This window comes from Pagrus pagrus (assembly GCF_965226575.1).
Source record: "Pagrus pagrus genome assembly, chromosome: 1".
In the NCBI taxonomy this organism is placed as follows: Eukaryota; Metazoa; Chordata; class Actinopteri; order Spariformes; family Sparidae; genus Pagrus; species Pagrus pagrus.
The window spans coordinates 10,277,414-10,303,564 of NC_140185.1; the positions used below are offsets into that span (position 1 = coordinate 10,277,414).

The 26,151-nt window shown below is 42.8% G+C and overlaps 1 protein-coding gene across 6 annotated transcripts in view; it reads right to left on the reverse strand.

The window, feature by feature from the left end:
* dmxl2 (Dmx-like 2) overlaps window positions 1–26,151 on the reverse strand; it is a 50,747-nt gene that overhangs the window by 12,206 nt on the left and 12,390 nt on the right. For 3 of the 6 annotated variants that reach the window (XM_084362025.1, XM_084362027.1, XM_084362023.1), the window contains exons 6-40: window positions 25,593–25,659; window positions 25,300–25,472; window positions 22,704–22,884; window positions 22,390–22,570; window positions 22,060–22,278; window positions 21,694–21,965; window positions 19,679–19,939; window positions 19,324–19,553; window positions 18,968–19,170; window positions 17,525–17,646; window positions 17,070–17,159; window positions 16,827–16,935; window positions 16,605–16,724; window positions 16,273–16,503; window positions 15,651–15,937; window positions 14,286–14,458; window positions 13,539–14,190; window positions 12,305–12,634; window positions 12,100–12,219; window positions 11,667–11,802; window positions 10,304–10,414; window positions 9,997–10,166; window positions 8,702–8,799; window positions 8,437–8,602; window positions 7,129–7,393; window positions 6,826–7,028; window positions 6,287–6,679; window positions 5,946–6,128; window positions 5,553–5,849; window positions 5,246–5,437; window positions 5,073–5,149; window positions 4,391–4,521; window positions 3,760–4,005; window positions 249–439; window positions 4–137 (exon numbers count right to left, since the gene is read on the reverse strand). In XM_084362025.1, coding sequence (XP_084218151.1) covers window positions 4–137; window positions 249–439; window positions 3,760–4,005; window positions 4,391–4,521; window positions 5,073–5,149; window positions 5,246–5,437; window positions 5,553–5,849; window positions 5,946–6,128; window positions 6,287–6,679; window positions 6,826–7,028; window positions 7,129–7,393; window positions 8,437–8,602; window positions 8,702–8,799; window positions 9,997–10,166; window positions 10,304–10,414; window positions 11,667–11,802; window positions 12,100–12,219; window positions 12,305–12,634; window positions 13,539–14,190; window positions 14,286–14,458; window positions 15,651–15,937; window positions 16,273–16,503; window positions 16,605–16,724; window positions 16,827–16,935; window positions 17,070–17,159; window positions 17,525–17,646; window positions 18,968–19,170; window positions 19,324–19,553; window positions 19,679–19,939; window positions 21,694–21,965; window positions 22,060–22,278; window positions 22,390–22,570; window positions 22,704–22,884; window positions 25,300–25,472; window positions 25,593–25,659 — 7,014 coding nt within the window. Of the gene's footprint in view, window positions 1–3; window positions 138–248; window positions 440–3,759; window positions 4,006–4,390; window positions 4,522–5,072; window positions 5,150–5,245; window positions 5,438–5,552; window positions 5,850–5,945; window positions 6,129–6,286; window positions 6,680–6,825; window positions 7,029–7,128; window positions 7,394–8,436; window positions 8,603–8,701; window positions 8,800–9,996; window positions 10,167–10,303; window positions 10,415–11,666; window positions 11,803–12,099; window positions 12,220–12,304; window positions 12,635–13,538; window positions 14,191–14,285; window positions 14,459–15,650; window positions 15,938–16,272; window positions 16,504–16,604; window positions 16,725–16,826; window positions 16,936–17,069; window positions 17,160–17,524; window positions 17,647–18,967; window positions 19,174–19,323; window positions 19,554–19,678; window positions 19,940–21,693; window positions 21,966–22,059; window positions 22,279–22,389; window positions 22,571–22,703; window positions 22,885–25,299; window positions 25,473–25,592; window positions 25,660–26,151 lie in introns of all 6 variants that reach the window. The other 3 variants (XM_084362024.1, XM_084362026.1, XM_084362022.1) reach the window with 1 other exon arrangement.

Genomic DNA, 26,151 nt, shown 5'->3' on the forward strand with positions numbered 1-26,151 from the left:
TACCTGTAGGAGTTGGGGTCAGAGTGCTCCGTTATCTGTGTGTCAGAAAGGAAGGCGTCGTCATCGTCTTCATCATCCTCTGCACCGCTCTCGTCTGAGTCACAAAGAGCATTGCTGTCCGACAGTGGCAGGAAGGGCTGAGAGGGAGGAAATAATGATGGAAGAGAAAAAAGCAAATGAAAAAGGCAGATAGGGAAATGATGAATCACCGATCTCATTAGCCGATTCGAAAGAACTCAATGACTTACTTTGGCCACAAAGTAGTCCCACATGCTCAGCTCGGGTGGGATGAACTTTTCCCTGTATGCTGGTCTCTCTGTGGGCACAGGAGGCGGGGCAGCTGGTGTCTCCTTCACAGGGCGCCCAGGAACCAGCATCCTCATGTTGAACCTACGTCTGTATCGATCCACATCCTCCGCTGGGGGCTGAGGGGGAGCCACTAGGGGAAGGAGAAGAGCGAACAGAGATGCTATCTTTCAAAAACAATGAACTCTGATAAGGTCAGTTTGCAGCAGACTGCAGTATGCTGCAGTTCTGAACAAATGACGAGGATGAGCTGAGACTCAGCGTCATTTTAAAGCCAAAAGAAGGTCAAGAAATAGAGCAGGCGGAAGTGAACTGCATCCACAACCTACACAGAAAACAGCATCCAGGATAGAGCTCATACATATTTAACCATTAACTTAACGCTGTCTACAATGTGGTTTCTGTCTACAATATAAGTTTCAGTCACAGCACATGAAAGACAATCGACACATTTGGAAAAGAGAGGAACAGATGCACGAACACAAAACGTTTAGGAATGAGGCACGGGGCAAGACACACTGGGTTGTGCACAAACCTGCACCATTATCGTGGGTGACTATCTCTGACGTCCCACCAGACAAAACAAGACAAGACACAAACCAGAGTAGACAGTGCAGTTAGACACACAGATACGACACGGATCATTACATAATTGGATCAGTTAATATTCAATGCGGTGCGTGGCACAAAATAATACACACATCAAACAACGATGGAGAATTTGTTGAGCAGTCATGTGCGAAACGTTTTCTTGTTTTCGCAGCACTTGAAGGAAGCAAACACGATGAGACTGGTAACTGTGACATGTTTATTTGTTTCAAGATTAATGTTAATTTGAACATTAAAGGGGACATTTGCATGGTTTGTAATGTCTGTATGTTTGTGACATGCATATTAGACTGCAGCTGTGCTCAAGAAGGGTTTTTACATTCAGCAAAGTGATTCCTATCAACATCTGGCATTTATGTTTCCCCCTGAGCAACTCTTCAAAAGGCTCTTGGCTCTGCTGAGAGCTATCTCAGACTCTACACTGATACAGAGTCTAAATGTCAGCCCATATCTTCCTCCCCCACAAATACATTGTGAGCACAGATTACTTTGGCCTAATGAATATGAATGAACTGTGTCAAGTTCAGTCAACATACTTAGACAGCACAGCTACTCAGAAAATGTCTACAAATTTAAAGAATCTGACAAACAGCTGAATCAAGTCACACACCAACTACTATCAGTCTAATAACTACCTCTACTACAAACGACTGATATAAAGTAAATCTGGTCCACTCACATTCTTAATAAACATTTAAAGATGCAATTTGTCAGATATGGTCAGAATTCGAGGGTAGCTCCAAAAATATGGAGGACAGCATATCACCAGTGTAACGCCAACTGCTGCTCACTATACTTTTTGCTGTAGCTAGCTGATTAGCTAATTAGCTCAGTTAGCCATGGAGCTAGTGGCCTTGTTAGCCGACTCCAGTTTGCCTGGACAGCGGCCTCAGAAAGAGTCACCGCAGCCAATGGGGCTCAGCCGACAGCAGGCTGGGATTGAACACAGCCTCCAAGACAGATCGATGTCAGTTTAAAGAAAGGGGACAAGGTATGGAGGCGATTTACAGCGGCTCCGTTCAGGACTATGTCTCTAGGGACGAGAAGATATGGTGGGCAGGGACAAAAGAGGCGTGAAGCAACAAAAAATGAGAGTCGGCAAACAGCAGTGGGCAAAAACGTCACGTAGAGCTGGAAAATTTTCACATCTTACTCTGAATTGAGGATTTTTTTTCAGACCAAACTAGATGCGATCATGGAAAGACAAAAAAATACTGTTTTGGTGAGTTTTATTTAGTTTATGTCGAGTTTTAATGAAATTAAATGTGTTTTACAATGAGTTAACAAGACAATTAAGCTTGTCCTAGCTCGGAGACAAAAGAGAGAGACTTTTATTCAGAAGGTTGTATTTTTCTGTTTACTCATGATAAAGTCAGCCAAACATTTCTACATTTGCTACAAGTCTTTCTATTCAATTAAAGGTCATTTTTAATTTACAATAATGTTTGAATTGTTACTTATTATGGAATAAAAAGACATTTTCTAAAATGTCTGGTGTGATTTATGCATGTTTGTAATACAGAGGGTTTTTTTGTGACACAGTAACAGCTATTTTGCAGTTTGCCTTTACTGATAGCCTACAGTTAGCAAAAGAATAAATAATAAATGTCCAAAATATAAAAACAAATACCTACCCAACAATCAAATATCAGAAGAGTAGAATATTCAGGTCCAACCGTGTTGTTTACTTGTTAAACTAAGTGGCAAACTTGGCGCTCGCATACATTTCCCAAGTAAAACTACAGGGGGCTGTACTGTCAGACAGGGCGGGATGGGGCTAGCTGGTTAGCATGCTAACTTCAGCACACATCTTTGCAACTTGTCTTTGAAATTGACCTTTTTTTTTAATGTTTTAAACAAAAATTCTGGCCATATCTTACAAATTGCCCCTTTATTGTTACCAACTGGAAAAAAAACAGAACTAGTACCAAAGTATTTCGTTAGTCTAATAACTTATCAAGCTGTACCTGGTTCAGCCTCAGATTTAGTCTCAGAGGGCTGCTCAGCCTTGGCCTCTGAGCAGTCCTTGCTAGTCCCAGCTGTTGCTTCAGTGGCACAACAGGAATGAGACGATGAGATGGGGACGTGACAACATGTACATGCAGTGCAGTACACACACACTCACACAGACACACACAGCTGTCTGGTCATTATAACACTGAACACAGATGACTATGTCTTCATAGCATTAGTAAGCTTTGTTGTTTGTAATGGGCATTCAGTAGTAGCTGCGCAAAAGAGGGGGAAGGGGAGGGGGGTAAGTCAAGCATCTGCTCAATGCACACCTGTACAGTTACCATGCACTGCAATCCTGCAAACCAGCACTGCAATCCACCAGCCCAGTTACTCACAGCTGGCCTTAGTTGCTGGTGCCACAGTGCCCGACCCCTCTCCCCTTGAAACGGGAGGAGGGGGTCGTTTGGGGCGCTGGGTTTCAGTGGGGGTGGGAGTGGGGTTTGGGGTGAGGATGCTCTGCTCAGGTCTTCCTGTCTCCTGAGACTCGTCTGGCCTGGCTGCCTCAAAATCAGCTGGCACTGGGACACAGGGCAGAGGGCACACTCACACAAGACACTACACAGCAGCGGCAGCAGCAGCATCTTAGGAGCATCAACAGGATAGGACTTGGTGTACTTCTACGTAACTATGTAGGAAAGCCTGAGGGATGGAAGCGTTGCCTCAGATCAGAGATAAGTCAGGAGGTAAAGAGTCAACAGATGGAGCAGAGGAAGACAACGGCAAGAAAAGAGTATGGTGACAGACGACCAGGGAGGAAGACGAATGACAACAAAGAAGATGGTGATGGAATTAAAAGTATTTGAATTAACTACAAATTAGTCATTTTACCTGGTGGAGCCTCGGGCCTCTTTGGCTTAATGACGACTTTGGCCCCTCCCCCAAAGACGGCAGCCCACACGCGGTTGTTGAGCGGATGTGCTGCCAGACGGAAGAGTTCATTGCTGCTGTGAGTGCCGAGGCCGTGGATGAGCAGTGCAAGATAAACAGCCACGACCGCTTCGCACAGCAGCACGTTGAGCCTCGGCTGGTCCTCCTCTCTGGCAGACGTCAACAGAGAAATCAGGGACGACACACCTGCAGAGAGAGGACACACATGTACAAAACATGGCATTTGTGTAATTTACAAAAACTTCTGAAGCAGAACAAAACACTATCTCTGCACAACACACAGCACATTTATGAAACATTCGCATGATGGCGTGATCAGTCTCTGTCTTTCCGTTTCCTTCCCAGAGGCCATGAAGCTCCTATTATAGAACACCATCTGCCTCTCTGCATAAACACAGACTGCCTGCTCTGCTCGGCCTCTCCCTCTGCTTTTCATATTCTCTCTCAATCATGTCTTTGATGCTCACACATATGCCATTTTCCCTTTCTATGCACTCTGTGAGGATTCTGGAATATGACCTGACTCAGTTTCAAGGTATAGCTGAATCTGGAGAAGCAGGCGCTTTGTTACCTGGCCACTGTGCAGGAGCAGAGTTGGGAGTTATGTGTTCTTCGATGCTTTCTGTGCGGAGTCGTTTCCTCTCACTGAGCAACAGGCCCTGGTACACCATCCCTGTAAACTGGTTGGTCTCCGCCTGGCTGCTGCAAAGCCAACAACAGAAAAGTAAACTGTTAGTTTAACCGTGTCAAAATGGCTTTTTTTTCTGGGATGAAATGAAAAGATGCAAAATCAGGGTGTAGTTAACTTGGCATCGAGGGACATTTTCCAGAAATGTTTAACTACTACTTTAACTTAAAATTGCTGTCTCGGAGAAAGAATTAGTGACTCTAAAAGTCTGTCTGAAGTTGGTGCACAAGCTTGACTGGGGGTCAAGGTTAAAAATAACATCTTTTCTTATCAATTTGGGATCTTGTAGCTTCCAGAGACTCGGATTACCCAGGATGAGCTGTATGGAGCCATTTTATGGTTTTCTTTTAGGCTGTTTTTCTACATTTTAAAACATTTTTTTAAAAAGTCCCATCTACTTCAGTTGTTTAGGAGAATGCTGCAGCTCTGTTTTGCTGTGAAGCTCCAGGAATGATTTGCGAACTACAAAACTTCCACCGACTTGGGGGTGAGTAGATAATGGGTGAACTTTTCCTTTAAGGCATACAAAATCTTGCAGAGACTGTTGGACCTGTGGGCCAGTTACCTGTAGCTGTGGCTGTCACACAGTGCTTGATAGATGCAAGCAGACAGAGATGCTGCGAGTGTGTGCAGAGCATTCACCTGAGAGTGGAAGACAACATCAAAATGAAAGATTTCAGATGACTGCAGAATCTGTGCTTAGTCTATATAAAGTGAGATTCTTAGTTGAGTTCTGACCCGATCATCCATGAAGTCAGGATGCGGAGGAGTCTCCATGAGGGTGACGGTGTGGAGGATGTCGTGAATGTGGTTGCTGAGGTGAAGGACTGGATTAGCTATGACCGTCTTGGTGGTGGCGATGCAAGCAGACAGCAGAGGCAGAGTTGTGGGCAGAGGCAGAGGAGACTGCAGCTGCTTCACTGTGAGTTCCTACAGAGTCAAACAAGAAGTGAAGATTTGATTTTGCTCAAGACAGATAGTTTCACATTAATCCAGAAGAAGCACATATGCATTCATGTATGTCTGAGTGTGTGTGTGTGTGTACCTGCTGGCTCTCCTGCAGAAGGAACAGAAGCTCCATGCGTACAGATGTCACTCCTCCACCCTTGGCTCCGTGCAGGCTGCAGTAGGACAGAAACACCCTCAGCAGGGCCTGGTTCTTCCTCAGCCACGCCTTGCGCCTCTCAGAGTGCTGCTGCTTGGCCTGAAGACGACGTCGCTCCATCTGGTGGCGCTCGTAGGCGCCGGCCTCGATGCGCTCCAGGGCTTCATCTGATATGTCTACTGAAGCTGTGCGTTCTCCCCAACGCTCCACCTCTGACTCCTCCTCCTTCCCCTCCACCTTTGTGTGAACAGAATTTATGGTGTATAACCATGATCAACCACTGAGAAAGAATATAAAGCTGCATAGAATACATCAAATATTATCAAAGTGTACCTTGTAGTTGCAGATCTTATGCATGGCTGCGATCTCTTTCTCCAGCCAACTGTAGAGCTGAAAGCGGAGCTTCCCTCCATCCACCTCGAAGCCTGTGGCCAGCGTACGCAGCTCTGTCATCAGGATCTTCAGACAGGCACGGAACTTCAGCTGCTCTGCTATCACGTCCACCTCCGACTCACCCTGAAAAATATAAGAGATATGAGAGTGAGTTTAAGGTGTAAGATATAGCCGCCAGTTGAAGGTAGAAACCTGCTGCTGCTTAGTTAGCTTCAGCTTAGGGACCCTATTAGATGAATTAGACCTCGAACCAAAGTTGGTTCAGTGTATATTATTTCTACCTGTGAGTTCTCTCGCTGCAGTTTGGCTCCACCACCCTCTGAGCCTCCGTCTGCTTTGGTCTCAGTTTCTGGTTTCTTCATGGTCAGACCACCATCGTCATCCTCATCTTCATCATCATCATCCTTGTCTTCTCCCCAGTCCAGATTCAGCCCTTCATCCTCCACCTTGACAAGAGGCTGGCTCCAATCCAAACCACCCGCACTGTCATTCCCTCCCCAGGCAGGAGCTGCTGCGGAGCCCCAGTCCAAACCTCCCTGGGTGCCATTTTCCAGAGGTTGGTTCGAATTCAAATTGGCCTTGGAGGAGGCTTTGCTGAGAGGTGAGGAGCCAGATTTTTTGGTAACTTTGGGAATCTTGGAGAGAACTTCGAGAGCCAGAACAGGACAGCCCACCTACAGAAGATTTAGAAACAATCAAAACCATGTCTTAACGCTTTCGTAATTTACATTTTCTCAGGCTGTAGAGGGAGGTAGATATAACGCCCCAAGTGCATCAAGAATTGTCTTGGAGTGAGCGGCCATATCATTGATGAGCTCACCTTGAAATGTGCATTGGCAGTGGTGAAGAACAGTTTGCGCTCTATAAGGTTGATCTCATCTGCGCTGCTCTTCTCAGCAGTGAGGCCCACATTTGTCGCTGTGCCCTCTGGTTTTGCAAAGTGGCGACGGATGATCAAAGGGTGTGTCCTCAGGTAGTTATAGAAACTAAACACCACCGGGTTGCAAGATTTTACCATCACATCTAACAGAGGGATGAAGACAAAAAAAGAAAAATGCACATAATGAGCAGAGCAAACAGGTTTTAGAGGATCTTGCTGACTGAAATGTTGAAACCAACTGACCAGGGTTCTCATCATCATCTTTGGGGATCCGCTCCAACAGTGTGTCCAGGGCTCGGGTGTAGTCCTTCATGATCCAGTAGGCTATGCTGCGCAGGAACGGGTCAGGGTGCAGCCTGGAACAGTGGTAACCACTTCCATCCTTGTTACAGCCCAGGACCTTCTCATAAAGGAGGCCTTGGCAGGTGGATGAGTTCTCAAAGTCAGCCTCGTACAGTCTTGCTACTATCATGGCTAACTGGAGATCCTCCATCTTCTCCAACAACACCTACACAACACAGAGCAGCAGAGGAGAGGTGAGACTGGGTTCAAACTGCAGTTTAAATCAGTAAACGAAAACATATTAGAGAGAGCATTCATTCTTTTTGGACTGGAAAGCAAAGGCTTGTGTTTTTTCCGCCTCTTCACATTGTATGCTCATGATGGCGTTGTTTGATGACGTGCAGTGCGAAACCTGGTGACAACTTGTGGTGTTTCCATGGAGTGGTGGAAGAGAAACAGAGAAGCAGGTTGATCGTTGTCGGAGAGAGATTAAGAGAAATAATCAGAGTTCGTAGTGCTCGTAGTTTTGAGCATTGTATTTTCTTGTCATGACATGAAGTGTATTTTGCAACACTTTCCCCTCTTATATTGTCTTTTTTTTGCCTTGATGGCAAAGAAAATATTCTCAGCCAAGGAGGTAGGAGTGTTAAGAAATATTTCAATATTTCATGTTTCTACATTTAGAAAACTTTTTTTATCTTGTATAATAAAAAAAGAAAGAAAACATGGATGATTTATTTGTATTTTTCTATCATAACCTTTTAGCTCAGGTTTTAGGGATATGTAGTATTTGAAGATACTCTAAGAAAGAGGCAGGCCCTGCAGATCGTTTGTATTCTAAAAAGTGCAGAAATTTAAGACATGTATTATTTCCATTGAAACATGGAAGTGAAGCACTCAAAGCTCATGTTTCTGTTTCTTTTTCTTTAACTATCTGTATATTTTGACTGTGTGATATGAAAGCCCAGGCCAAGGAAAACTCTGCAGGCTTTTCAAGCATCTTATCAGTATAATTTAGACTTCTCTCATGTGATTTAAAGGCTGTGGAATACTCAGCTCTCTCAGCAACAGATATCTGCACTATTAGTGATGTACTGATTAAACTCTCATACAGACACATCTTCGTCCTCCATACTGTTTCCATAGAACAAAGCTATGCCAAGTTTCCACTGTGAGGGAAACGGAGTGCTGGAGCAGACTCAACACTTATAAGCCATGTCTGTGTATCTTGTGTGTTGCTGAGTGTAAAAGTGTGTGTGTTGTTCGCACCTCTATGGCGTCTTTGAGTGATCCAGCCAGTAGGAAGAAGGCAGCGGATTGTTCAAAGCGCTGCTTCCCCAGCAGGGAGAAAGCATTTTTCAGAGCTGCCTTTCGCCAGCGGTCCTCAGTGAAGTTGTTTTTGAAGAACTGAGTCATCTTCTCATCATGCTGAGACCTGAGAGAAGAAAAAACACACATCTCAGCATCCCATAAAGGTTATGTGAGAAACTTCAATTAAATTGGACAGCAGCTAAATTAAAAATAATGATGATACCTGAAGAGTCCCCACAGGACAGCTTTCTTCTTCATGGCCAAGTAGAACAGAGCAGCATCTAAAGGGTCATTGTGTCTCTGGAACGCAGCTTTACCTATCTGAATACACACAAACATTACAGTTACATAACAATGTAGAAATAAAATATTAAAACACTGAAAATCATCACATATGCCGGTGCACATGTTCATTTTATTTAGCTACTGTTAAAGACCCACTTACATTAGCTATTTGCTTTAATTTGCATTGATCTCTAAGATAATCATAGCTGCTTATCATCATGAATGCAGACTTCCTGTCGGAAATACATTTCAGCTGGTTAGCACAGAGAAGAACTCATGTCTCCAGAGACAATAAATGTCACACTGCACTACGAATTTTGCAGTCAGTTAGGTTTGATGGCTGAACAACAGGAAGTGTACAAATGACCTGAATAAGCTACTGTATTTTTAAATCGTATAATGTCTTTGTTTGGTTGGACATGTTGCTTCGACTATTTCTAGAAGGTAGCTTATGGCAATGTTCTTACTGACTGCATTATACTGGAAGGTGTTGATGTTTTTGGAATCCAGGAAATCCTGGAAAACAGAAAATTAATATTCTAGCTTTACATAGCTGGTTTTAATAAAAGGACTGTTTTAAAGGATAGTATTGTATTGTCAGGTTTACCTGTTAATGTCAACTAACCCATCCCCAGTGCTAAACTTTCTGCAACTGGTCCAGAATACATAGCTACATCGTCTTGTGGGGGAGTTCATGTTTCCAATTTTAAAAACAAACTCCTGTGAATCTGTTAAGCCCCTTTTACAAATGTACTGCCACCCAGAACCTATCTGAACATTACCCAGAGAAAGTGTATGTGTGAATGTTAAAGTTGAAATCAGCTGGCCCCGACATTAAACAGATTTTGCCCTGCCAACTCCCTGTGAGTACAAAATCTGTGCAATGCGTGTGGTATGCGTAAATAGAGCAAGTCATTGTCTGGAGAATTCACAGCAAGCGAATTGGCAGGTTGATGACGTTGCATGAAGTGTAGCTGCTTCTTACTCTTTTCACTCTTTCACTGATGTTACAATTAAGTCCAAATACATGTAGTATTCATATCAATAAAAAAAGTCATCATTACATAAAAATTCCCCTCTCTCACCTGCATGTTAAACCCAGGTGCCACCCCTCCCCTTCACCAAATGGAGTATTTTTAGTAGGTGAGAATATGTCAGACACAGACAATCTCCTGTTATGTGCTACATGTGTTCATATGAGAAAATGGCTTTAGTCTGAGTTTGTCCTGGTACCTTTTCCACCATTTTCCGCAGAGTGTTGATGTTGCGTATCCACCAACCCACTCCAACAGCTCTGAGCTCAGACCACTGTGGGTCGCCTCTCTGCATGGCTGGGATCATGTTCAGCAGCTCTTCTTCCGCCTCCGAGTGGAAGGCCCATGCAAAGTGGCATGTTGATAGGCCTGCCACAGAGAACGAGGGAGATTAATTTGCAAGATAAAATGCTCAACATCTCATAACCATTAAGTGACAGTATATTGGTGTTACTGTCCTACAGTACAAAACAGCTTTTAATGTGTTTCTAAGCAGTGTGTTTTACCCTGGTGGAGCAGCTGCATGCGGTAGAGTGGGGGCAGAGAGGTGAGCAGGCAGGTGTGAAGACGCATGGCCAGCAGGTACCTCAGTCCACACTCATCGAGAGCCTCAGCACCTACACAAACACAACACCAGGGAGCTGTCAGCTTTGTCATTGTTCTTCCAACGACCAGTTTATTAAAACGGCAGCCAGAGAGCCAAGTTCTTTAAACCTCCAGGATCATTTGAGTTCATGCGATGCTTTCAGAGACAGCAGTGTCTCTTGTCCCTGAACCTTCTTACCCTCTCTGTGCTTACTTATCCCTGGAACAACCTGCTAATGTCTTCCTCTCAAAAGACTAAATAAATAGGATGGAAAATTGAAGAAATAAGACAAAGATAATGGAAAAAGTGCAGCGTCTGTTCACATATAGTTAAAGAGGACAGTGTATGCACTGTTGTTTATGTTAATGAAGATTTGATGGCTGGAGATTAACCTTATCCAGGAACACACAATCAAGAAAAATTATGCTTAGCTTTTATGTCTATAACCTTAAGTCAACATTAATAAAATATTATCTCTTACAGTACCAAGGCTAACAGTCAGTGGACTGGTAGACAATGAGGGGGAGGATTACGCCAAAGGAAGGTACGCAGGTATGTGTGCATCATGTATCTTAAATAATAAGTTCATAATCAAAATAAGGCGAGACTGTCATCAACAAAGGAAAAAATAATCTTGTCACGTGTCCTCATCCCTGAAATATCACAGCTACAGTATGAGGACTCTGCAGCTGGTCAGTTGTCTAGGATACTTCAGTGGGTAAATGGAAACAACTCTAAATATAGGAGCTTGGGTGGCCTCCGGTGTCAGTCACATGGATGCTAGCATTAAAATTATTTTTTTAAGTATGGCAAAATGGCCAAAAAATGATTCAAAACAACCAGGTGTGTCTACTCCAGATAAAGGAGAAGAGCTCAGCAAACTGTTATATTTAGTTAGGTAAATGAAATACTGAGAGATTTATTTTGCGAGTTGTATAATGGAAAGAAAACTGTGAGAAAAATTAAATGGACGCAGGGTGCTACAAATTTACCTTTTTGTCCACCATCCAAATGGCTAGAGAATATTCAAATTCTATCAGCCATTCTGCTACTGACTGTATTCCCTGATCAGACGTAACCTAAAGCTATTGAGGAGAGTTTAACTTATTTGAGTGCTGTGTTACAATATAAGGCAGAATGTATTTTAATGTGATGACTCATGTTCAAGGAAAACAGACACAACAGTCGCTTACCCCAGTAAACCTTTGGGCAACATGTTATATTCACTCTATGTTATATAATCGTCTAAACATATGATACATAACATAATCGTATATACAAACCTGTGTACTGCTGATCAGTGGAGCTGGTGACCTCAGCACTGGTGGTAGCAACGGTATCAGCCAAGGCTACCAAGAACATCTGCTCCAGTCTGGTCAGTCCTGGGAGGCTGGAGTGCATGAGGTGACTGGATAAAACCTGGACACACAAAGGAAGACAGTGATGAAGGAGAGCAACAAGAAAATCAGAATAACAGGCAGAAAATTTGCAAAAACAAAATAAACATAAAATAAACAGATCTGTTTACTTCAGCGTATCTTTGCTCATGCTCAGCAAACCTGACCAAAACTCAAGAAGTTCCCCTGTTTAAAATGTAAATGTGACGCACATGTTTACGTCCATTATCTATCCTCCCTCTTCAGTTTAACATAAATAACTTAGAATAATAGTGCAATTTCCCTTTTTTGGAGCACCTTTTCAACTATACATTAATACCTGAGCATGCTCTGGTCCAAAGTAGGTAGGTCCATATTGAGAGAGGTTGATAACTCGAGACTTCTTCTCTGGTTTGTCGGTGGCAAAGTTCATGAAGTCATCTGTGGTAACTGTTGGTACCTGTTAACACAGGAGAAAAGGAGTTACAAGTATCAGTGGACTACAAATTTAACAACTAAATCAGAGCCCTCCTAACTCTACTTACCTGGAAGAGGTCAGAGTACTGGTCATCTGAGGACTTGTGGGCTCCCTCACCATCTGAAACCTTCGCCCCCTTCACAGCCTCCTCCGCTCCCTTGTACGAGGTGTCCAGGTCAGCCAACATGAGGGAGTAAAGGGGCAACGGAGGGATGGAGTTGATCTCTGTGTAGTCCCTGCCTCCATCGCGGCCAGCCACAATGGTGTCTTTTGCTGTGCTGCCAGTCACACTGATGGTCCGGGACAGATGTCTCCTGGCTCCGCCCTCACCCGCCTCCACATCCCTCACCACGGCAACTTCGCCAGCGATGCACTTCACCAGGTGAGCGAGGATGGCCTGAAGTAGAGAACAGCAGTGAGTTACACAGCTTATAAAATAGATGAGTTAGATTACAACAAATCCTTGTCTTATGGGTGCAGCTAACAATTATTTTCATTGTCAATTAATCCCTTGAATATCTTCGATTACTTGATTAGTTTCACGTCTATAAAATGTCAGAAAATTGTGAAAAATGTCAGTCAGTGTTTCCAAAAGCCCAAGATGAAATCCTGAATTGTATTGTTTTGTCCTCAACCCAAAGATATTCTGTTTACTGTCATTGAGGAGGAAAGAAACTATATTATAATATTCAAATTTAATAAGCTGAAATCAGAGAATTTTTAGCCTTTTTTTGTTAAAAATGTACTCAAACTATTTGATTATAAAAACAGCTGGCGATTAATTTGATAATTGATAACTAATCGACTAACTGATTAATTGTCTTAGCTCTACCCTATTTATTAGGCAGTGTCTGTTATGGAGGACTGAAACTACCAAAATAAAAATGAAATATAAATAAATAAATGGTTCAATTGATATTTCAGCTTATTTTGCTTTTGTATTTATTTCACATTTTAATATATTAATTTGTTAATTTTTAAATGTATTTATTAACTTTTTTATTTCTGGATTTATTTCTGTGTTGTTACCGCTACATTTCCCCATATTTATTTCCACAAACTTCTTTATTTCTGCATTTCCTCTTCATTATGCAAATGAGTGGGCTGTCAATCAAAGTGCGTCACAGGGTCAACTTTTCGACTAATGGTTGACCGCTAGTGTCAGTCCTCCATATCTGTGGCCATCTGTCTTTTCTGATACTGTTGGGCTCACTGTTCTCCAGCCCTCTAGAGATTTTAACGGCTTATCTTTAAATAAATAATTCCAGTTGTGTCACTGAATGAAGAGGGAACAGACTCACCTTGGCACGGCGAACCTTGCCCAGGTCCATGAGCTCCAGCAGCTGTGTGGGATGGTACTGGGGTAGAGTTGGGGAGAGGGAGTGAGCCGCCTCAAAAAGTCCTCCTTCCTGAAGTCCTGTTGGAGCACGAAGGGCCTCGTCCACCGCGGCACTCCCTTCAAACACACTCTTAGACCTGGCTCTACCTTCAAAGGCCGAGGATGAAACTGCGGTTTGACCTCCAGCGATGTCTGCTGACGAGAGGTTGCCCTCATCTCCCTCACCAAGCTTCTTGTCCTGGTGCCACTGGGCGTACACGTGCATCTCACAGTCCATGCCCACCACCAGGATGCCGTCCCTCACCCAGGACAGGGAGACTGGCAGAGACGGTGTTCCATCCACAGAGGACAGGAGGTCCACGGACCGAAGCAGGATCCAGCGTGAGCGGATCCCCTGCTTGATACTGCCCCCTAGAGGAAGGGTGATGACAGCCACCCCCTCCTTGCTGCTAGTCTGCTCGTTCACCATCCCAGAGATCCGACCATACATGAGAATGTTGGATCCAACTCCCACGGTGAGGATGTGAGATCCGTCTTCCTTTGACAGCCAGTCCAGGTGGACATAGTGCTTGATGTTGGGGGAGCTGTGGTCTCTGGTCATGTAGAGGTCAGATCTGGCAAGGAGAAAATGATTATGAGACACCCGTTCTGTTAAACATATAGTGGCTGACAGAATATGATACAAACACACAAGCAGTGCACTCCTGACCTGCTGTACACAAAGAGATTGGAGTCCACACTGACTCTTGGATCCAGGGTCGACGAGGGTCTGGTGAAATCGTCCAGGTGGAGAGTTTGCTCTAAAACCCACTCTGAGCCACCAGTGGACTCACACTCATAGATGGACACGTGCATGGAGAAGTCCTCTCCAGAACCCAGCAGCTGAGGACAAGATGAGCAGCATTCTTACAATGTCTGATTTCTTAGAATATATGTCATCTGTAGATACTGAAGATCAGACTTATCAACTGGTGGCACATGGACTGAATGCGGCTCTTTGATCATTAGATTAGTAGGCTGATTGACCCACTCATTAGTTCTGTCTGTTGCACAGCAGAGAAATACTCTTATTTATTAGTTTTAACCCAGGCTTTTTAGGCAAGGTGAATTTAGGAGAGCCAAACTAACAACCTACTTAGAAGATTAAAATGGTGCATTGTTTTTCCTGCACTTTTGTACACATAATGATTCTTTTTCAGTAGTGAAAACTAATAAACAAAGTGGAGAAAATATAAAAAGTGCATTGTTTCATCACATTTAAATTGTTAGCTATGCAGGTAAGACAAAGTCATAAATGTTAAACACCTTGCCACCTTCTATAAAAGTAATTACATGAGCTTGCTGTAGACACTGTGAATTCAACTACATACTTCAAACTTCTTCTTAGGGCTGCACAATTAATAGAAATATTTACTTAAATCCCAATACGATAGAGTTGAGTGCAATATCCAGATCGCAAAAGCTGCATTTTTTTTTAATAAAAAAACAAAACAAAACAGCATTATAATGAAGTATTGGTGCAGAGATATCATGTCCTACAAATATTGTTCTCCAGATGTAAGTAAACATGTTTGTTTGGTACAGACCACAACAAATGTCACATCATCATGATTCATGTCACATCATGAAAGTTTTTTCCATGAAAATTAAAATTGTTTTGCAAAAAGGATGCCTTTCACTGATTGTGCATCATGTTGCAATCTTAATATCTGTAAGAATAATCTCAATATGATTTGTTTTACCATAACCTTCAGCCCTACTTTTCACCAATCCCCAATGACTGTTTTCAAATGCACCGCAATGTATAATGTATATGTTTATCTGATCTACTTCCTCCCAAACCATTTTCTGCTTTACATAAATATGTATTAATATGCTGATATATGGAATTGTTATCTAGTTTTGGAGGATCCAGCCTACACAGACAAATTATGTTTATTCACTGCATTTACATTTTTATTGCAATTTTCCACCTCAAGTTGATTGCCACAGTTAAATGAATTCCCACACCTCTATAGGTCTCTGGTGCATCAAACTGAAAACACCATTACAAAGCCACATTCCAATTTCCTACCTGTCCTTGTCGTGGCTTTTTAAAGGCCACTGCCAGCCTGCCGATGTAGGAGCAGGACACGGCTACAGGCCGTCCAGACACAGCCACAGCGCTGTTGTTGTCTTCCTCTTCGTTCATCAGGGCCCAGGGCTCCCAGCGGTACACCCGGTTGTCCTGGTCTTCTTCGCTATACCCGTCATCACACTCTACCGCACAGTGCCAGAAGCGCACGCGAGAGTCAGAGCAGGTGGTAACAATCAGGTAGGGAGCCAGGCACACAGGGTAGATAGAGGAGGAACTCAGATGACCTGGCAGAGAGGAGAGGCAGGACGAGGAATTAGAAAAATCCAAGCAGGTTACTGCAAAGCATGTAAACCTGTTCTGTGATTTCTTGCGTTAACGTGATTTCTTGGTAGAATGCAAGAGTGCATTCTACATAACGTGTGGCAAAAAGACTTTCCATGTACTTCCTGACCTCACTAACAGATGGAAGCCCCTTTCACATGTCTCATTTTATTTCTAAACCAAATGAATCCTAAAATAAAGGTAGACCTTTTCAGGACTTGGCCACCTACTCAACCATGGGAAAAAAACAGTCCAACAAAAAGATGGTGTGAGTCATATGTGTGAAAACCATCCCCACCTGCAGAGGGGGTGGCCCTGGTAACCTCGACCCCGTGAGGCAGGTCGAGCCTCTTGCTGTACACCAGCTTGGAGCTGAGGATGAGTTTGCTTGCTGACTGTAAGTTGGCTGTCGAGGCTGACCGTGGGAGGGGTCTGATAGGAGAGGTCTCCGGGGATGAGTCGGCATTCATAGCTTGATTGGGAACCATTAGCTGGCTTTGGAAACTGTAGTCTGGGCTCGGCTCATCATCTGGACACAGAGACACAGGGAATATAACAGATGTAGAGGCAGTTTTGTAGATATATATATTAGGCTTTTACTTTTACTAGCTGTGTGTACCCAACACTTACCAACACAAGCCTGCACAGACTTGAGGTGCAGGTGCCACATCTGCAGCACAGAGTTCCTGTTGAGATCCTTTTCTATCACCACCAGGAAGAACTTCTCAGAGAATGGGGCAGGTTGATAATCTGGATATAGATATTACATTATTATCTTCTATTGACAGTAAGGTTTGAGAAAATATTAGGAAACAGATCTTAACATAGTTTTAATTTGGTCGTGTGCTTTACCTTCACCAGATGGGAAGGCCGGTGTGAATGCTTCTTGCTCTTTCTGAGGCTTGTAACCGAGAATGAAGTCCTCTTGGAAGACATGCAGCAGCTGGGTGTTGGCGCCACACTGGATGCACATGAAAACAGCATCACACAGGTTACTAACGGTCTATTGATCAGAAGGTTTCAGGATTTCGTGCCCTGAATTTCTGTCCATCACTGCCCCAAGGAGGGTGTGATAAACACAGAGCAGCTGCTCACCTGGTTTGTTATGGCGTCCAACTCTATGATACATCCGGGTCTGGCAGTGGACTGCTGGCTGACGATGTTAAACACTTCGCCAACCAGTTTCTAAACAGAGACACACATGAAAAACGTTTTTTAAATAAAGGCAGCATTCAAAGGAAATTATTAAAAAAGCTCACAGGTGTTGAAAAGACGGCACGTAACAAGACTTTAATATCTGAATGATGCGGTTAAATAAGATTTGTAATGTAGATGTTTTAGACTCGTCAGCCTCAAATATGTCTGCTCACTAGCCTACTTTGGATTGGAATCCTGGTCCTTTGTGATAAAAGCTTTAAAGATGCACAGTGTGAGACATGAGGACCCAGATACACAAAATTCACTGAACAGAGACTCTAAACAAAGACTTTCACATCCAAATGAGCAAAAACATTTTTCGTGTGTAGTGCCGTGCGAGTGTGTTCACTTACAGACGTTTCAGGATCTGACAGCTCATCCAGGAGTTTTCTGGCATCCACCACAGCTTGATAGAGGCGCAGGTTTTTCCCATCTGATGCCACGAAACAGGCGCTGGCACTGTTACAGTAAGTTCCTGAGGGACACAACACAGAGTTCATAGGGAAGTGCTGCAGTGCCAACTCATGCAATTATTACTATTTTATCAACACATATTGATCAAAAGACGTTTATTAAATATTTGGTATTTGTATTACAAAGTTGGACAATACTCATAAACTGAACTATGTGCCTTTACTAATACAAAACTCAAAACTTAAAGAGAATTACTTTTAGGGATTATGTTCCTTCCTCAGGCAGCATGGAGACTAAATCCATGTTGGATCTTAATTGGAAAATGATATTATGCTGCTTCCATAGTTCATTAAAGTATTTTTATATCCTGGAAGGCATAATGGCCATGGAGGAAATACTGTACTTAATTTTTTTGTGCAAATCTAGTCTGGCAGTGCCAGACCAATCATCATTCTGCTACAGGGGAAAAAATGCTCTGACTTGTTTGTATTCTTGGAACCAATCACAACCGTCTTGGGTGGCACTCAACAGCGCCCTTGCAAAATAGTGTCGGGTGGAACCTGCTTTGTCCACGGATAGGCCAGCCCGGGCTTTAAAATGGCTAAACCCCCCTAAAGAAATGGTACGAGCTGCTTTTTATTATGTTTATTATGGGTTAGGGTAGCTTGCTATTTTCAGCATGTAGGTTGCTAGCCTGGAGGTTGTTGTTTTTGTTTCCCGTTTAAACAGGGATTTAAAAAACAGTTACATGCAGGTAGTGGAAGCGTGGAGATGGCCAGCTAATTCCAACAGTCTGCATCTGGTGAGTCGGACTAGTGCAAATCCATTTTAGTGGCCGTGATGCCATTGTGTACTGTGTATACATTTAGCATAGTCTTGTCCTGACATTCCAGATCCAGATATTTTGCTGTATGAGATAAAGCAGCGGCTCAGATGATTCAAACTTCCACTTCTACATTAAAGTCCTTGTTAAAGGTGCAATATGTAAGAACTTTAACATTCAAAAATGTACTAAAATTATCAATAGAATGAGAATAACAGTTCTGACCTTATCATGTCTATCTACTGTGTTACAACGATATATACTGCAGTTATCATGCTAACCAGCTAGCCTAACAATAACCCTCCCATGGCCCTCCAAACGCGCAGTCCAGACTGCTAACTTCACGGCTCACTGAGCTAATTAGTTAACGGCAGCAACAGTTAGCAGCCGTTAGCAGTGACTCCAGCGATTTTGTTTTGAATTCAACAGGTGGTCAATTCTTCTATATTGCACCTTTAAGTTCTTGATAATTATTTTCTCCTGACAACAATGTTTCTGCCATGTCCTTCATCACTGAGGTTAACATTTCCACAATATTAAAAATGCATGGTGTGTTTACCGAGTACAGAGCTGGGTATGAGGGTAGGTAGCCAGGCGACATTGCTGAAGGCAGAGGTGTGCAGAGAGTTGATACGGGCCAGTTCAGAGACCCCTCCGGTCCAGGACAGGGGTCCAATGTGGTCCACCCTCCACAAGATCAGTTCACTATAGATGGCGTTGGGGTCATGAAAGGTCCTTGTTGCTGCATTACGAAGCTGCTTCCTGCTAATGGAAAAGTAAGGCATCATTAGAACTGCTTCATGGAGAGGCCAACAAGACCATTGCTAACAGTATGAACGTGTGTCAGTGAGTGCATTTCATTCATGTGCCCCTTGCTATCTATTCCTGAACCTCTATTCCTTCCCTGCTCTATACCTGGGAAGTCCCTTTGGTAGGGGAAAAGTAGGAGGCTGTTCTCCTTCCAGGCTGCCAGGGGCTGAGGGCGGGGTGAGTAGTGCGTTATGATGAGAGGAGGTCAGCAGCAGCGGCAGCACAGTGTGGCAGGCTTGGTCGTTGAGATGGAAGCGGTGGCCGCAGTACCGGAACTTGTGAGAGACGGTCAATACATTGGAGAAGGCAGAACGCTCAGCAAATGTCACGGCCCACTGTAGACAGAGGCAAACAAAAAATTAAGTGAAGTGTTTAGGAACACCTTGATCAACAGAAGTAATTTAAAAACATGAAAAAAATGTGCAACAAGCTCTCAGATGTGTTCCTAACAACCTTTTACCTGGTTGAGAGATCCATCAACATGCTTGGAGACCATCATGACAGCAGGACATATGCCAGGACGGGGGTTGGGGGAGGAGGCCAGGGCGGGTGAGCCCAGGCCAAGCGAGGCTGAAGCAGAGTGGGAGACACGTTGAACCATCCTCCCCTGCTCCCCTGCTCCGCTCTCAGTCAAAGTGAAGGAGTACATCAGGATGTTTTTACTCAGTGAGTTGGCATCACCTGTAGGAAACGCCACTGGAATGCGGGATGAGAAGGACACCTGGTGGGAGAGACAGAGGGAAATATGAGGAACAAAGGCGCACATTCTCAAAGGAAGTTCATACATGTTGTGACCGAATAAGCAATTCATACCAATTTGACACCAAATAGTTCATCAAAAGCAACAACATTAACAATATGCTACATTTTTCTATGATTTATTTTTTTTATTGTACTAAACCATCGATTTTTATATAAGATATTAGAGACTGTTGCTGTTTTTATGATGCCATTTTTAAGATAATTATTTTTTGTTACTTTAGCACTTCCATCCCAACCTTTAATTATTAGAGACACACCTATTTACTATTCTTATGTCATGTATTTTAACCCATGCCAGCGGTAGTTCTTTAGCATATGTCTGTTTGTATGAACTGTCTTTACAATGTCCTTTTGTTTTATTTGTAATTTTTTAAGTTTTGCTTTGAAAGCCACAGACAAATTTCCATGTGAGTGGACAAAAAAGATTTCTTCTGTATACTATTTTACTTGCTAGTTTCTGTTTACAACTGAACCATAAACACACAGAGCTTATTGCTTGTGACAGTACATCCATACTGTTCACTATCAATTTCTACAGTATACTGTATACTGTCTTATTATACAATGCCAAAGTGTGTGTTCACTTATTATGGTCTGATTGATAAAGCTATATCTCTGCATACAGTACTGTATCAGTGAAGCGTATGTAAAGTAATCAAAAATAAAATGACATGCAAACTTCATTGTAGAGATGTCCTTAGCTGATCTCATCCAGGTTGGCACCAGCTAAGAGAGGCCAATCAAATTTTGAACATTCTTTGCTCTGTTTTTTTTGTCCTCCTCAGCCTGCTTGTGTAGCATAGTTCTCATTTAGGACAGCTGGGCTGTACAGTGTAAGCATCTCGCTGCATACCAAGGTGAAAATTTGAGTGTGTGAATGTGAAAAATTATTTGGGCGCAGCAACGAGAATTCAGATTCTGAGGTTACACAGACGCACAGAAATAACTCTGACACCACCTAATCTGTCCTTCCTCTACTACATACAGTATACACATAATTTGGGTAGTGGGGTAGCTTACCATCGCTTTCACCAGTTAAAACTCACATACAACGTCAAGAGCGCATCACACCTGCTGTCACTAATTAACGTCAATTCTGTGAGCAACTAGATGACAGGTAAAAATGTAATTTTACAATTTTAACTGCAACACATCTAACTGTTCTAGCTGATCACATCGTGTCAATTTCTTCTCCAATTTAAATATGGCATTAATATCACATCAATAATTCAGAATTATAAACTTAATAGTATTGGCAATACTATTCAATTAGTTAATGACTAAGATCTGGATTGGGGTCCAAAAACTTGATTTGGACATCCTTATGTATTTGTATACAAGAATTACAGTATTATACATACAGTATATGAAAACTGTCAAGTAATGTGTGAAGCTTCACAAAGCTAAATGTTCACAATTTCATTACATTTACATATATAAAATAAATATTACTCAGGAAAGGCAAGAAGATTTGTAGAAAACAGTTTTATGAACTGTGACATGACAAAGTTTTAAGAGCCCACATGGTCTTTGCCGGAGGGAAAAAAGTCTTACGTAAAGTTGGGGGAGTGCTGAGTCACCTTATATTTTAGAAAAACTTCAACTATAACTACACTGCTGCCACTCTGAGTGTATGAGTGAGTTAGGGAGTGAGTGAAACATGTTTTACAATCAGGATGCAAAAATGTTTTTTTTCCATCATTTACTGCTCACCTGAACCTGTCTGAAGATGCCCTGGTTGAATTCGTCCAAGTACTTCACATGCCACACCAGGAAAGATCCATCGGCAGGGTGGATGGTGAACAGCATGTCTGGGCTCTTGTTCCACTCTGTGGTCAGAGTCTCCATCTTCCTCTCCAGCAGCATGGAGGGCAAAGGCATGCTGGAACTGGATCCCGGAGAGGACGCCTTGGTGCTTCCCTGCTCCCCCGGCTCCCCCTCCTCACCGTGCTCTGAGGAGGCTTTGTCAGACATCTCGTCTAGGTCTACAGGCCAGAAAACAATGTGCTTTGAAACACAATGTTGCTTTTAAGCTAGTATGTTTAAAGGAACTTGTGCTGGCCTGGCTGAGGGTCTTACCAAAGTCAAACTTCATAGGGGATCCTTCGGGGTCCAGGGGGTCCTCAGTAGTCTGCTCCAGCTGCTGTTCAGAGAACTTACGGAGCTGCAGCATGAAGAGGTCCATGGAGGAGGTGAAGCTGAGGTCCTTATTGTTTAGCCAGTGAACAACAAAGCCTCCACCACCAGTGCCATCATCTGGGTTGAACACTGCAGAGTCAGCCAGTGTTGCTGGGATGTCTGACAGAGGAAGAGGGGGGCAGGAGGAGGAAGTTATATATGGATGAAGAGTAAAAGGGGCAAATAAAATATCGAAACACGTCTGATACAGCTCTAACAAAGTCACTCTACCTGTGTTGGGGTTAATACTGGCTGAGATATGGAAGTGACACAGGGCGTTGGCATGATGAGCGATGTGGCGGTGAGTGTGAGCGTCCTGTGTGCCAAGCTGAGAGGGCAGCAGCTCACTGTGTGCCACCAGAGCAGAGGATCGTCGGCGACCCCGGCGTAGATGCTTCAGGTGGTGGATTGACTAATCAAGTGAAGCACAACAATAAAACATGGAGAACAGGTAAATATAATGACCTTTATCAGGAACAGTATATACTTCATGTTTACTCTTATGAGTTATTTCTAATGAGATCTGACTGAATAAATAAATGTACCTCCAAAGCATGCTGGATCTTGTCCTTGTTGCCTGCCAGGCCTGGCAGACTGGAGCTAAAGGAGTGTGTGTTCTCAGAGATCTGTCCTCCGAGCAGGCTGTCTTCAGGCAGCAGGGTCTCTGACCACAACCTACACACACCATCCTCGCAGGATGTCAGCAGCACATTGCACACCGAGCCCCTAGAACACACCGGGAGAATGCTCCTGTTAACCAATCACTGCTTTCTTTATTTTTCGTCAATCTGTCCAATATTTTTACTCTCAAAACATTCAAAGCGCACAAATAATGTTCTGTATATATTATGGAATCAAGACAGAGTTGAGTGTCGAGGCCACAATATAATTGGTAGTGGTATTTGGCATATGAGCAGCGTGATTTACTCTACACAATCTCTACAAGTTATTAGACTATTTTCTAAAAAGCCGGCTGCTTCTTACAACCCTCACTATAGACATGATGAATTTTATTGTAACAAGAAAAATGCTAATAAAGTGAGTGCATGTGGGTGGAATAATTCTAACATCTCCAGATTTTTACTGCATCAGAGGAAATAACCAGAGCGTTCCTTATGTGTAGATCCAATAAACACAGACAAAACTGTTTAAATGGTCTTGTTGGATGCTGAATACAGACAGAATATTTCTGATAAAAAAATGCAACTTACACCAGTGTTTCTCCTATATGCATGTAGCAGCGGCGGTGTTCCTGATTTTTCTTTTTTTTGTTGGGTGTTTTATCCCATTTATCTTCGTGTTAGCCTATATTATTTTGCGCTATGGACACTTCATATAGCTACAGGTCAATTAACACACCTGTGAGTAAAGGCATACAAGCAGAAAAGAGAGGAAGCGTTCTTATAACTTTAGAAACTAACGTTACATCACTTTGTGCGGACACACACTGTCAGTAAAGCATTGAAACTTAAGTTGAATTTTATTCTCACTACTGATGCTTCATATTCAGGTCAATTCACACACGAGTAAAGCATAAACTTGAAGCGCAAAGTTCCTCGTTTATGCCATAAAGGATATAAACGAGGAACTTTGCGTTTACCTGAATATGTCAGCTCAATGATTATGACAACAAGCATCTGGTTGATGTAAAGACTGTCACGAGCAATTCTGAACATGGAGTCAGGATCATCAATCTCGCAGAAAGTAAAAAAAAAAAGACCTGCAACTTTTACATGAGTGGCACACAGTAACGTTACAGCCATCGCAGTCATGTGTTGGGAAAACGCAAGTAAACACTAATTTGTGCAATAAACAACATTTAAGCATGTTGATAAAGACAGTAGGTATTCCACATGATCTGACTGTTTTCTTCATTCTGGAGGCCATTCTGGAGGTCTGCACAGGCCTTTCCCTGTGCACGAGGGGCACTGTGACGCACGACAGCTGTCAATCAATGACAGTTGACAGATTCCCTCACAGATATTAATGATTATTTAGCCAGGATTAAAAAAAGATTGTCAATAATTGCAGTTATTTTATCACTGAAAATGTTGTTGAATTAGTAAATTAGCGCTGTTTGTTATTTCTAATTCTAGAAAAAGGAGAGTTAAGAATGAATCATTTAAGAATAATTGACAGCTAGCTAGCCACACCCAGTGGATGTAAATGATCATCTAGTGGGTGACAGGGGTTACACATAAAATAATAGCTTGTTTGTCAGATCACGAAGGTATAAATCCCAGGGGGGTAGGGGGCGGCACGACCCCATCATCCTAGGAAAAATATGATTTGCCCCCCCGCCTCCCAGCCCCCCAGTATATCACTGTAAACATAACTAGCAGTGTTTGCAGGAGCAATGTAGCTTTTCTTAGCTGGTAGGGAGACACATTTTTCTTTCAGGACTACATTTGGTGTCTCCTTCAGGAATTGCCCTTGAGAAAATGTTATGTAATTTTTCCCTCCAAAGCTGATTTTGCCCCTGTATGTAAATGAGTTTAAAAAACTGGCTCATTACACCTTATATGTACTGGCAGACCAACAGAAGCTTTCTGGACATCGCGCTTTGCGGATGTACAAACATTTTTTTTGCATGGGTGTGACACCTCCACTGCTACAACTCAATCCTAGGGGAAACACTGGACACTGTATACTATTTTTTGCTCAGCCTCTGATCTCTTGCATGAGGGGGAAAGAAATGCAAAAATGAGATAAAAGAAAGAGATTGCATTACATTGATTCAATCACTGATTTACTCAGTGGAACAAACAAACTCCCTCTCTCTGGCTGCTTCCACCACCAATGCAACAGTCGTAGTTTGCAGTCACGAAGTGCGAATGGTACAAAATGACCAGACACATAGCAGCTAGTAGTGCTCATCAGTGACAGGACATTTTTGCAGGAAAATCTACACTTCGTGTAAATAAAAGCATTTTTCAATGTTGCATCTGAGAAAGAAATTAATACAGAAATGTATAGAGGAAAGGATAAAAATACTATAGTCAATATCAAATGACAATGGAAAGAGGAAAATGTCTTTTCTGAGCCAAAAAAAGTGACGTCCTTTCGGAGATAACAAGCATGTGCTGTAGCCATCGAGATAAATATGTTACTGACTGTGGGATTGTGTGTGTGCTTTCTTACTTGGGCATGAACTTGCTGGTCTTCCTCCAGGACATACCAGTGACCGAGCGAGGATGGGCCAAGTAAACAAAGGAGAAGTTAACAGGAGGAGGCCTTTTATCGGAGAGGTCCTGGACCACCACTGCAGAGCGCCAGCCCGTGGTGGGATACCACACCTTAAGCAAACAGTCATCCTGTGTATGCGAACACATGCATGAAAAAACATTACATAACAACATCACCGCAGGCCTTAGAATTACACAAACGTATCCAAAAATGTGCTGTTTTGCAACGTGTTTACATGAATCATATACCTTCCCAACTGTTGCAAAGTACTCCCCATCAGGAGACCACTTGGCAACATGAACAGATGCTGCAGTCCTGAGAGAAACACAAGCATAAACAACGATATCAGCTATATTCACTTCTCCACGGGAAACTCTTAACTCTCCACACACACAATTGGTTCTTCTGTCAGCTGTCACTGCGGTTGTGTGGTTACTTTGTGCATGAGTTATCGCTGGTCTTTTCTGAGCTTGCACTTCCCTGTTCTAGTTTCTTTTCTGGGTATGCATGTGTGTCATCAGTTGACAATTACTAATATGGTATCATGTGTCTATGTCTGTTTACACAGCTTGAAGCAGAGGCCACAGATTCAAAAAAGTGGCTCGCAACAGCACAAACAAACCTTTCACGTGAGTAGTTTGGATAATCAGTAACTGCCTATAAGTTTTAATTAGGAAAAAGTGTAATTCTGCAAGTTTTAAGAGGAAGGTTTCAAGATAATTTTTGTCAGCTCAGGACAGGGATGAACTCTTTACTGCATGAATGTCAGCAAAAAGCCTAAACACAGCAAAAAAGACAAGAGACATT